This window comes from Myotis yumanensis, unplaced genomic scaffold (assembly GCF_028538775.1).
Source record: "Myotis yumanensis isolate MYYU_CA2020_CCGP unplaced genomic scaffold, mMyoYum1.0.hap1 SCAF_1, whole genome shotgun sequence".
NCBI classification, from domain to species: Eukaryota; Metazoa; Chordata; class Mammalia; order Chiroptera; family Vespertilionidae; genus Myotis; species Myotis yumanensis.
The window spans coordinates 40,893,845-40,907,502 of record NW_027223752.1 but is presented as its reverse complement, the minus strand read 5'-3'; the positions used below and the strand labels follow the sequence as shown (position 1 = coordinate 40,907,502).

At 36.2% G+C, this 13,658-nt stretch overlaps 1 protein-coding gene across 3 annotated transcripts in view; it reads left to right on the top strand.

Moving 5' to 3' along the window:
• LRRC9 (leucine rich repeat containing 9) overlaps positions 1–12,377 on the top strand; it is an 87,744-nt gene extending 75,367 nt beyond the window's left edge. For all 3 annotated transcript variants that reach the window (XM_070403755.1, XM_070403753.1, XM_070403751.1), the window contains 4 exons: positions 3,406–3,546; positions 8,494–8,635; positions 11,240–11,408; positions 12,277–12,377. In XM_070403755.1, the coding sequence (XP_070259856.1) occupies positions 3,406–3,546; positions 8,494–8,635; positions 11,240–11,408; positions 12,277–12,334 (510 nt within the window). In that variant the 3' untranslated portion in view covers positions 12,335–12,377. The remainder of the gene's footprint in view (positions 1–3,405; positions 3,547–8,493; positions 8,636–11,239; positions 11,409–12,276) is intronic.
• Positions 12,378–13,658: the final 1,281 nt, after the last annotated feature.

The window sequence follows — 13,658 nt, the reverse complement described above, 5'->3', positions numbered from 1 at the left end:
TGGGTTACAGGCTTGATTCCCAGTGAGGGGCTTGCAGGAGGTAGCCAATCAATGATTCTCTCACATCATTGATGTTTCTAGCTCTCTCTCCCTCTCTGAAATCAATAAAAATATATTACATTTTTAAAAAATAGACTCTAGTGCTTAACCACCCTGAAATTCTTGGGATGAATACTATTTAGTCATGTTTTTACTTTTCTGGATTTAATTTGCTAAGATTTCATGTAGCATACATATCTGTACCTATAGAAATAAGTAAATTTATACTATAATTCTATCTTCTTATACTATTCAAGTTCATCAAACTTTTTTATTTGCTTCATGAAATTAACTGTGGAATTCTCCCTCTTTTTCTAGTCTATGAGTTAGCTTATCTAGGAGAAGACACGTATTCCTTAAAGGATAATTAAATATTATCTCTAAAACCATCTGGGCTTAATAAGTAGATTTAAACTACTTATTCAAATTCTTCAGTGACTATAAATCTAGTCATGTTTTCTATTTCTTCAAAAGCCAGTGTTAAGCAGTCTTATTTTTCTGTAAAATTATCCTTTTCATCTGAATTTTAAATGTATTGTTATCATTGTATTCTCATGAATTTAAAAAATTTCCATTCTATTTGTTATCTTTTTATATGTAAGTTTCTTGATTTTTGCTTTTTTCTTCTTTTATTATTGACAAGGCTTACTAAAATTTTGTCTATTGTATTACTCTTTTCAAATAACCATATTTTGGTTTTATCAAATATATTATTTCTCTTTTTTATTTCATTAATTTCCACCCTTTATTATTTCTTTCTTTTAGTTTCTTAGAATTTGCTTTTAAAAAGATGCTTACGTGGATTCCTCACTCATTAATTTTTTATGTTTCTTGTAACTGAATAAGTTTTAGGTTACAAAATATTGCATTAGCAGCATTCTAAAAGTTTTGCTATGTAGTGTTTTTCCTGTTCCTTTTTTGAAAATGTATTTTTATTGATTTCAGAGAGGACAGGAGAGGGAGAGATAGAAACATCAATGATGAGAGAGAACCGTTGATCAAATGCCTCCCATACGCCCCACACTGGGGATTGAGCCCACAACCCGGCATGTGCCCTGACCAGGAATTGAACTGTGACCTCCTGGTTCATAGGTCAATGCTCAACCACTAAGTCATGCTGTCTGGGCAAGCAAGCAGATGTATTAAGGAAGCAAAGCAAGTAAATTTATTAAGAATACTCTTGCCATAAAGCACAAGCGAGCAACTCAGCTCGTCTGAGTGCCCTGCCTGGTGGGGGATTAAGGGTTTTATACCTTTACCCTCTATAGCAGTGGTTCTCAACCTTCCTAATGTCGAGACCCTTTAATACAGTTCCTCATGTTGTGGTGACTCCCAATTTCATTGTTACAAATTGAACATAATTAAAGCATAGTGATTAATCACAAAAACAATATGTAATTATATAAGTGTTTTCCGATGGTCTTAGGCGACCCCTGTGAAAGGGTCGTTCGACCCCCAAAGGGGTTGCGACCCACAGGTTGAGAACCGCTGCTCTATAGGTTTCAAGGTTCCCTTGCCAGATAGAATAGATTTCAAGGTCCCCCTTTTATATTGTTGTGGCTTTTCCAAGAAGTCAGAAAACACCTGGAGATTTTATCTTGGCAAGTAACAAGACTACTGACTTCTTTGTTCAGTGGATGAGATAAACTCCCCTTTCTTCCCCCTTCCCCACCTTCTGCCCTAGCAGCTAATCTGTCCTGCCTAACATTCCCCCCTTAAGTGATACCAACCCAGTGCTTTTAGGGGTTTTGTTATTTGTCTCCCAGAGTTTATGTCCTTGGGTTTAGCTGGAAAAAATGACATTAATTTGGCCTTTGCTCTCTATTTTCCCAGGCCAGGGTGATTTAGGCTATGTATTCTCTGGTTAGAAGGAGAGGTATAAACCACTTACTCTCAAGTGTCTTGCTTGGGTAAGATAAGGTCTTGTGATTCACAAGACAGCTGAAAGCTGCCCAAACTGTTTGTCCATGCTTAATTTTCTTATCTCAGTTTCCCCGTTCTACTTGCCCAGGAATTTTCCTAGCTTCTTACTACCCTGCCACATTATTACATTTTAGTTAGAGGAACCTATTTATTATAATCTTTGGTATTTACTAAGCTTGCTTCATGGCCAAAAATGTGGTCAAATTTTTCCTTTCACTCAATTATTTGTCTTAGAGACCTCTCTCCATTAATGTATATGTATCTGCTACATTTTTAATAAATAAATTATTTATTCATCCCTTTTGATGACTGTTTTGTTATCACAAATAGCACAACACATGATTGTGTTGTCAGTCCCCATGTTCAAGGATTTGCTAGAAGGACTGGCTTGTAGGACTTAGCATATAGTTGTACTTATGGCTAAGATTTATTACAGTGGTATAGTGAGGATACACAGCCAGGTGATGAGTGAAAAAGACATAGGCAGAGTCTGGAGAAATCCATGTGCAGCCTTCCTTGTGCTCTTTCTCTCCCATGAGGAGTCACACAATACATACTCTTCACTCAGCAACAAAAATGCAGCAACATGTGTGCTATGTTTCTGCCTAGGGAATCCCAATAGACTTAGCACTCAAGAATTTTGTTGGGGGCTAGTCACATAGGTACCCTATGCCTATCACATACCAAAATTCCAGGATCTCAGAAGGAAAGCAGGTTGAGCATAAATCATATTATTGTATAAGTAGTCTAGGTACAGTGAAAGTTAAGGATGGTGGAAACACTTCCAAAATCTAAGTACCAAACATTAGTCAAGAGCTATCCTTGTAAGCAGACCCTTCTAAAAATAATAACCTCAGGCCTACTGTTAACTCTTTCTCCACACCTTCTTATGCACATATGCAAATATTTTTAAGAGTAGTTTGGTACTATGAAGTGATAGATTATACAGTTCAATAGATGTGTATTGAATTAAACTGGATAGTGCCTGTTGGAAAATATGCTTCAAACTAATTACTTATAAGTGAACTTTTATAATACAATCCTATTCCTGAGGTAGGATTGCCTGGAATTAATGAACAATATTATATACTAGAGGCCTGATGCACGAAATTCGTGCAAGGGGTTCAGCCCTCGCAACCCTGGCTTCGTCCAGAAGGACGTCTGGATGGTCATTCAGCTGTCTAGTCTAATTAGCATATTACGCTTTTATTATTATAGATGTACTCTAAAAAAGAGACTAAACCTCCAAATGGTAGCCTTAGTTAGAAAAAAGAAAAGTTCTTACTTTCATTTAGCGTAACAGGGAATTGAGAAATCTTTCAAAAAGGGAGCTCATATTTGTATCATCTACCTCTTTGTTGCCCATGCTAAACTTCCTTTTCTATAAAAGTTAACATTTGAAATAAAAGATTTTCTTAATAAATTATTTTTATCTTTAATCAGATTTCTAGGAAAATGGTACATCGCCATATGCTCATATTTCGACTACCTAACTTACAGATGTTAGATGGAATTCCTGTGAATTCAGATGATAGGGCAAAAGCTGAATTTCACTTCTCTGAACTACAAGCAAGGAAAAATTCGGTAATAATTATATTATTTATACCTTTTCTTTTAAAATATATATATTATTAGTAAATGAACATTCTATCTTGTGCATTTTTACTTAAATATTTAAACCCAGGCTATGATGTTTTTGTAGATTATTTAGTATCTTTTTAGTGATTACTATCAAAGACTTGATCTGGTGAATAGAGCACTCAACACACACACACACACACACACACACACACACACACACAAGCCAGGGGAGCTCCTTTTTCTAATAACATACTTTGATATAAAGCTAATTATTTAAAATATGTGCCTCTTGCTCAATATGTATGATAATGCTCTAAGGTAAGAAACTACAACATATCCTATATAATAAAACCCTAATATGCAAATCGACCGAATGGCGGAACGACTGGTGGAACGGTCAGTCACTATGACATGCACTGACCACCAGGGGCAGACACTCACTGCAGGAGGTGTCCCCTGGTGGTCAGTGCGCTCCCACAAGAGGAGCACTGCTCAGCCAAAAGCCAGGCTCAAAGATGGCGAGGGCAGCAGCAGTGGTGGGAGCCTCTCCTGCCTCCACTACAGGCAGGCAGTAAGGAGCAAGGAGTCCCGGACTGCGAGAGGGATGTCTGACTTCCAGCAGGTGGACATCCCCCAAAGAGTCCCAGACTGCAAGAGGGCACAGGCCGGGCTGAGGGACGCCCCCCCTCCAGTGCACAAATTTCATGCACTAGGCCTCTAGTCACTTTTATAAACAGAAACTAGCAAAACTCTTTCCACTTAGATAGGAAGGGAAGGAAGGAATTCTAACCACAACTCTCTGGACTGTGTAGTTCATCTAACAAGAGAGATGTGTATCTCTTTTTCTGTATATTGGTAGAATAATTAGGCCTTTACCCATGAACCCTAAAAAGGTATTCTTTCCTAAAAATGGTAGGAAAGAAATTAGAGAGAGAAGCCACCAAAGCATATCATAAGGAAATTCTATCATTGACCATCCTCCAAAGACTAAATTTAGCACAGAAAAGCTACGATATATTTTTTTTAAAGAAGCAGCATGATTAGAGCAATGCCTTTGCAAGGGTTTAGGAAGAAGAGGCTAAAGACAGAAAAACCAGTTAAAAAGCTTTTAAAATAATCCAAGAAGGAGATTATGAAGACCTGGACTGGTAGGTATTGTTGGTGGGAGAAGGGCAGTGAGAAGGTAAGTGAACCTTTAATGTAAATGAAAGCCAGAGAGCATAGACCTTAGCAAATGAAGATTATTTCTAAAAGTTATGTTGAGGAAAGAGATATGACTTACTATATGACTTTACTATAGTTGCTTTCACTTAGATTACCCGACTCTCTCCATTCCCTCTGTAAAACAAACTAAATCTCAGAGCACACTGAATATGCTATATTCCTCTCCAGTCCATTTTAACTTTCAGTAATATATTCACATATTTTTCAAGAGTTGGCTGTGTGTGTTCTCAAGATTTAATGTTCTCTTATTTTAAATAAGCAGATACACTAAAATGCAAATTTTAAATTACTATTTCTCTGTTTCTATGAAAACCAAACAGGATACTTTGGAAGGTCAATAAAGCTCGCGCGCGCGCGCGCGCGCGCGCACACACACACACACACACACACACAATGTCAAATTAGGTTAGGAGGGGAAAATGGCAAAATATGGGAGAAAATTACAAAGATTCAGACAAAATATGTGGGAAAATTCTTTTTTAAATCTAGACAGATTCTTGTGTTCAAATTTTCTCCAGATGTCTTTAAATTCTTGCTACTTTAAAGAAACCAAAACTAGACATTGTAGGCAAAACCTTAGGTGTGATTTATCCAAGAACAATCAGATAAAATACCAATCAAGGGACTCTTGCTTACAGAGAAGACCTTGGCCCTTCATCAAAACATTGTTGAATGTATGTATTTTATGCTTTAAAATTTTTAGAGAGAAATATGAATTATATATATATATATATAATTTTTAATTATTCCCTGACATTTTTATTAACCTTGACTTTTTTTTAATTAACCAAAAAGATTCTATTATAGGTCAAAGGAGCTACGGAGGCCTGTGAGACTTAAGGTGTACAATGTTAATAAAGATTACCTAGATTAGGCCAAGGAAACTGGTTTATTTGTGGGTTATATCTCAAAAAAATTTTTCTAAAAACTATGTTTTGTGAAAAAAAAATTTTAGTTACTAATCTGTATGATATATCTAAGAAAGAGAACGATCTAATGTCATCTACTGAAATTATTGTCACAAGTTCCAGTCTTTCAAAGCTCAACAAATAATCAAATAAAATTTAATTCAGTGATTTAAGCCTCCTTTCCCTTTCTCTATTTCATATTTCTGGAGCAAGTCACTACTTGCTTCCAGGAGTGGAAAACTTTGGTTTCCTCTTCCTGCTATAACAAATTACCTTAGGTTTAGTGACTTAAAACAACACAATTTTTTTATCTTACAGTTCTGAAGGTCAAAAGTCCAAAAAAATCAGTCTTACTGAGCTAAAATCAAAAGTATTGGCAGGGCAGCATTCCTTCTAGAAGCTCTAGAAGAGAATTCTTTTCTTTTCAAACTTCTAGAGGCTCGTGGCCCTCTTCCAACAATGGCATTATTTTGACCTCTGTTTCCATCATTAAATTACATCTTCTTTCACTCTAACCCTCCTGCCTTCTTCTTCTAAGGACTAAATACAATCTTATAATTGTGTTGGGCTTACCTAGATAAACCAGGATAATCTACCCATTTCAAAACCCTTAATTTAATTATGACTGAAAAGTCCCTTTACCATGTAATGTAGTAGTCACAGGTTTTGGAGATTAGGGTGTGGACATTTTTGCGGGGGATGGATTTTCTGCCTACCACACCATATATGTGAGGGCTCCAGTGAGAGACCTATAAAAATCGTCACATTAAAATTTATAAATTCACCCTAACTGGTTTGGCTCAGTGGATAGAGCGTCGGCCTGCGGACTGAAGGGTCCCAGGTTCGATTCCGGTCAAGGGCATATACCTTGGTTGCGGGCACATCCCCACTAGGGAGTGTGCAGGAGGCAGCTAAATTGATGTTTCTCTCTCATCAATGTTTCTAACTCTCAACCCTCTCCCTTTCTCTCTGTAAAAATATCAATAAAGTATATTTTTAAAATTTATAAATTCTATTTCAAGGTAATGTTGACTGAATTTGAAAAATTACATATAATTACATATAAATTCACTAAATTACATATAAGGATATCACTTGGCATAACTTTAAAGATCATTAATTTTCATATATATTATTAATTGACTTAGATAGCAGAAAAATTACATAAAGTCAAATTTTAGTCAATGATGAGTATTTCACTAGAGGGTTTGCTTGATGCCTATTCTTTTCTGTTTCTCATATAGTGAACTCATTTTCCCATTACTTTGCTATGATGTTGTTTTGAATGATTCTAGATACCTATTCTTGCCATTTGAATCAGAGCCATATATAAAAATTAAGTTCTTATATATGTCAACTTATTCTATACGTAAACATTTAATTTTTTAAAATTTATCAACACATGATTAATAATATAAATGGGATATTTGACGTCTTTATTCTAGAGCAGTGATGGCGAACCTTTTGAGCTCGCTGTGTCAGCATTTTGAAAAACCCTAACTTAACTCTGGTGCCATGTCACATATAGAAATTTTTTGATATTTGCAACCATAGTAAAACAAAGATTTATATTTTTGATATTTATTTTATATATTTAAATGCCATTTAACAAAGAAAAATCAACCAAAAAAATGAGTTCGCGTGTCACCTCTGACACACATGTCATAGGTTCGCCATCACTGTTCTAGAGAAACCTATTTTAAAATTCAATAATACTTTTTTTATTTTCATGCCTAGAACAAAATTGAGCCATTATTTCTTTTAGCTGTTTAGGAGACAGAATACTTTTGAAGTTTATCAGTTATCTTATCTTTGTATTTTTCTTTGTTGAAGTTGCTGCTGCTCTTTCTTTTTAAACAGCAAATAAAGAAGGAATAAATGAAACCTAAAATTGTCCTTTAAACCAACACATTTTTGGTGCTTTGGTTTCAGAGGAAAATTTGACAACATTCTAGATTAGTAATGGGAGAGAGCCCCAGAAAGGAATTGGTTTAGGGAATTTGGGATTTGCCAGCTTTAGTAAAAGCCCTGATGCCTTAATGTTCATTACAAAGCTGCATTCTTGACAACACTCACTGAAATATGAAGAAAATCAGTTATTTTACACAAATGCAAAAGCCTATGTCTCTAAAGAAATTGTCATATATTCAGAATTTACATTTTTTAAAGTATAAACAGGATCAGTCTTAATGAAGACACAGAAAGCACAAATTTCTAGGGAAACCAAGAGTCTCCCTCCTCTATTTACTGATTCTGAAACACTTTAAAAAGCCTCTTAATCCTCAACTAACTTAAAAGGTAAACACTATTTAGAGAGTGAGCACAATCATTACAAGTGATTGTTATAAGATGCTTTTCTTAGTCCTCATTTTATTTGTTTGTTTTGAAAAACTAATTTACTGCAAGGCTCCTGTTGAGATACTGTGAGGATATGAAAATGTAGAAGATATAACTTCTACCGTCCAGAAGTTTCTGTTCAGAAAAGAACAAACATTACCAAGGGGAAAGGCTTAATTTTTATTTTCTTAATTCTACATTTTTATTGTGAAGATCTTTTGGAAAGGGGTCGGTGCCATCACATTGGATTCTAGTGATGAATACAATGCATCTGAAAAGACAGAACATAGTGTTCTGTGGGAGGTTAAAGACCCAAAGACTGTTTAACAGATTTTGCCTCTAACTAACTCTGAGTTTAGACAAATATATAAGTCATAACCTAAAAAATTTTTATTATCAAGTGGGGCTTGTGGTAGAAATAAACCTATTGACTTGAGTTTTGGAGGTGAGGGTTCTTAATTGTTTTTATTTTATTACATAGTTTATTCCTGTTACCAACGCTCCTATGGATGGTGGACCATTTGGCCAAGTGAAATCTCCCATAAAGATAACAAATATAATTCTGCCTGGTGGATTTAGCCATTACTTGGGATCTGACTTCACTTTAACTCCTGAAGTTGAAGGTATTTTGACAGAGTTTCAAAGTGACTATTCAACAAACAAAAACATAACAAAACCCACTTCATTTGAAACAAAACTCTGTTTAATTTCTATGACTACTTAAAATTGCATGTTTTAAATTTACACTTTAAAAATGCATGTTTCATCTGGCCATTCTGATTTCAAAGAAGTCTATAGTATTTTTTGGTTCTGCTCAACTATTAATACGCTGTAACTAAACATTTGTTTGCAATTCAAACATTGTGATACTTGCACAATTCTTTCCTGACATTTTTTTTCAAAGTTTTTTTTTTCATTTTGTATATTTTATAGCAAATGACAATACCAGTTCATTAGTACATCCTGCTGAAAGTAGAAAATAGAGGCTTAAAAATATTGATAATAAGACTTGTGTGTTTTAAAAGATATCTTAGAAAGAAAAGATCAGACTTTATCCTTGAAACCATAAATATGGAGACAATACTAGTGTAGAATTTTAAGAGGCAGAGCTCTAAAGGAGAAAGTATGCTACAAGGACAGGGCATGGAAATGGTTCATTCTATTATGTACATTTTAATTCAAGCTTGGATCAGATCTTTCCCCTAATTTCAGATCTTCACTGACGACCATTTGGTGAAAGTGGGATTAGCTGCTCCTTCTCTGAGGGGCTCATCTCTTCCATTGCTTTTAATATCCCACATTGCTCAGGCCACTGTTGGACAATAAAACTGAACATCACAATAACTGTAAAAAGATCTAAGAGCCTGCTAAGAATAACAGATTGTTCTATGTGATTATTTTTCAGGAAAACTCAGTTAAAAGAAACCCACCATAATTTACTCTGTTAAGATATTATTTTTAATTTATTTTTTCATACTTCTACATACTTATGGTTTCAAGGTTTTAATCATAATCAGAATGTTTATGCTTTTATCTAGTAAATAGAGCTATCTGTAAAACTGGATGTACCAAATTATTAGGCTCCTTAACAAGATAATACCATCTTTAGGAAAGTCATCCTATATAATAAAAGGCTAATATGCAAATCGACCAAATGGCAGAATGACCCATCACTATGATCGCACTGACTACCAGGGGTCAGATACTCAATACAGGAGCTTCGCCCTGATGATCAGTGTGCTCCCACACAGACAGCACCGCTCAGCCAGAAGCTGGGCTCATGGCTGGTAAGCACAGCAGCGGTGGCAGGAGTCTCTCCCGCCTCCGAGGCAGTGCTAAGGATGTCTGACTGCGAGAGGGTGCAGGCTGGGCTGGGGGAACCCCTCCCCCCTGAGTGCATGTATTTTGTGCACTGAGCCTCTAGTCGATGTATATGGCATTAGTTCAACCCTGGATTCATCTCCATAACTTCCTTCTCAGATATCTTTCTTTAAGATTCATTGTGCAACTATTTTTTAGGATTTTCTGGAAAGATCCTGTGATTTCTTATAGTCTACTAGGGGTCCAGTGCACGAATTCGTGCACCTTGAAAGGAACTGTGGGCTGCGAGGCTGCGGTGGGCACAGGGGTGGGTCTCAGCCGATCCTCCATGTCCCTGCCTGGCCCCTCCTGCCACGGCCCCTAGTCCCCTCTCTGCAGGCAGTCCTGCTCCCACTGCTGCCACTCCAACATGCTGACAGCACCAGCCCCACTCATACCTGCTGATGGTGCAGAGTGATTTGGGCCAGCACCAGCAGTGGGTGCGAGCGGGTGCCCACCTTGGTATGGTGTCCCCGCTGCTACCCTGATTGCCCCTTAGGGGCAAGGGGAGGTGGAGAGGTCCTCAGGGACAATCAAGGCTGGCAGCCCCAGCTCACACCTGCTGATGGCGCTGAGCGATTGGGATTTGCACCAGGTGCCGGCAGCGGGTGCAAGTGGCAGCTCCAGCACCAGCTGTGGGTGCCAGCGGGGCCAGCACCGGCAACAGGTGCAAGCAAAGAATTTTCAGTAACCACCAGTGGCTCGTCCCGATGACAGCAACCGGTGCCCGCCTTGGTATGGTGTCCCCACTCACCTGCTCCACCATCTTGCTGCGGCCAACACCTGCCATGTTCTGCGTACGCCCCCTGGTGGTCAGTGCATGTCATAGCGACCAGTTGTTCGGTTGTCCGGTTGTTCCACCATTTGGTCTATTTGCATATTAGCCTTTTATTATATAGAATGTTTTGTCAGTTTTTATTTTGAGAATTATGGTCATTTTATCTATACATCTATTATAGTACACCGCTCTGGATATTTATATTCTTAAAAATTACCTAGAGAGGGCAGATTGAAGAGGATAAACGGAATGAATGGTGATGGAAGGAGACTAGACTTGGGATGGTGAACACATAATGCAATGTGCGGATGATGTACTGTACAACTGTACATTTGTAACCTATATATTTTATTGAACAATGTAATCCCAATAAATTCAACTTAAAAAAAGCTAGAAAGGATCAAATTGATTCACTAGCTCAGAGAGTTAAGCATTATTAAGTGCTAAAAAAAATATTACAATTCTATATTTATTAAAAATTTTAATTCATATAATGAAATATGTGTAGCATACATTCAGCTGAAGGACAAATTTTTATCATTTATTTTATTACTTAATGTATCTATTGTTTCATAACTACTAATTTCAGAAAAAAAAACCAAGAATGCAGGAATTCTGACAAATAATCCTCGGAGCATCCATGCAGAAATAGCTTTTCGGCAACTCAGAGGAATAACTCTCTCTCCGTCTCTTTTATCACATCAGAATATGGCATCTCCAACGGCACAAATGTACCAAAGCAACCAAGATGAGGGAAGGTAAAGCTATTCTGTGCTTTAATATAATTTCTCATCATTAAAAAAAACTTTCTTAAATCTGCTAGTCATTTATAAAAATAGGAAATATTGTTATATACTATTGCATATTCATTCTGAGAACTGAGAAAAACTATCATATAGCATGGACTTCTTATCCCACATTCACCAAATCTTTCCTGAAGTCCAGTATTTTTGCATCATAATCCAAAAAGGCTTAGTTAGAATGGCTATCAAGGTAGAAGAGTGCTCACCTAGTACTTGTTTGAGGGAAAATTGAAATAATTACATGGGAACTACTTTTAATTGTATTCTCTCCCAAGTCACTTCTACTCACTGAATATGCAAAGCAGATCACTTATGTTTTAAACAATAATTTCAACTCTCTGAAATTACAAAGACTGAGAATTTTGTAAATTCTTCAAATCTCTCCTTATAGTTCTTATTTGCCCTTCCCCCTTCTGTACTCTAGCCCTAGAGGCCAGCTCAATGCCTAAGAGCCTGCTACTTATCATTAAGAACTCACTCTGCTGCTCAAAACCTGTTTGCCTTGATTTCAAATTGTTACCTGTCTACCAGCCTCTTGGTGGCCAAGCTCTAGGTCATCTATTAGAGGGACCTACTCAGCAGCAGATCTAGCTTAGGCCTGGCTCTTGCTGTACTGACTTCCCTGCTGTAATCAGTCATGTCCCATTGAGTCCTCAGGATAACCCAATTTTTAGATAGCCAAAAATTAGGATCATTTTCTCTTTTGTATCTTTTTGAACTTTACACATATAAAATACAGAAATTATTTACTGCAGAATTATCTTAAGTTAGCTGATCAAGAACTTGTCACAATTATTTGACTCAAATATTTTATTTCTGACAGAATTCCTGGCAGACACTTCCCAAGATCAAATAGAATGGCACTACCTAAAGAGAAATGAACATACACCAAGAAACCTCTTTCTGTTTAGTAGTTGTGCAAAAACTAGCAGATAATGTCAGTGGGGGGGAGGGGAGGTCGCGGGGGAGATAATCATGTTACGTATGTTACTAAAGCACTTCAGTTTCATGTGAAGGTAATCTTTGTCACCCTTAGTGAATTTCATTTACTAACTTTTTAAAAATATTTTTTTATTGATTTCAGAGCGGAAGGGAGAGGGAGAGAGAAATAGAAACATCAATGAGAGAGAATCAAGGCTCAGCGGCCTCCTGCAAGCCCCCTTACTGGGGATCCAGCCCACACCCTGAGCATGTGCCCTGGCAGGGAATCAAACCATCACCTTCTAGTTCATGGGTTGATGTACAACCACTGAGCAACACTGGCTCTCTCTTAAATTTTCTTTATGGTTATCTTAATTATTCGATTAGATTTCTATATTAGAAAAATTATTAACTATTATATCATACAACAATTTAAAAAGATACAAGTGACATAAAAGTCCAAAGGCTCAAATATTTAGTCCTGGTATTGGAAACCTTTGGTTATAAAATCTCGTTGTGGCCTATCATATGAAGATACTAAGAAACGTAATTTTAGGAAAATAAGCATGCTTTCATTTGTAAAATATGTTCATTTAGAGTTACCTTAAATTAAAGCATACAGTTCTTACCAAACAATTGTTACTAAAGCAAGTTGAGTTTAACCAGTTGAATCACAGATCAGTTTTTTTAGGACTATACTTGGAAATAAAATCCTCAAACTGGGTTTGCTCTAAGAATTGTTTAGAGGCAAACCTGGACTCAATAGCTAGCTCTTCCTAAAGGTGGCTAATTGTGAGTTCAACAAGTCATTCATGCTCTAAGAATAACTGAGTGCTATTTCATATACAAAATTTGTTAATTGCCTATAGTGTTATAATTTTACAAACAGTTTTAGGCTAAAAAGAACATATGTTCAAACTGAATAGACATTTAAAATTTGGACCCTTAATAATTATATTTCACTGGAAATAATTTTTCTAAAATATCACATTGCATAGTACTAGCACATATCACAAATCAAATACGATGTTCAATGTGCTTGTTTGTTAAATACAGTTCTTCAAATTAATTAATGACTAAATTACCAGTCAGATTTTAATATAAATGAGCTCCATGATTCATGACCTATTCTCTTTAAATTTTTCAAGTATTTGTTCAAAATTGCATATAGTTTTCATACTATTTTATGTTCTTTACATGAAAATAAATTAATTTTACTAAAATATTTGTATTTTTAAATTTATCTGGAAATAGTTTTAAAGATATTTTGGAAATGAATTTCAA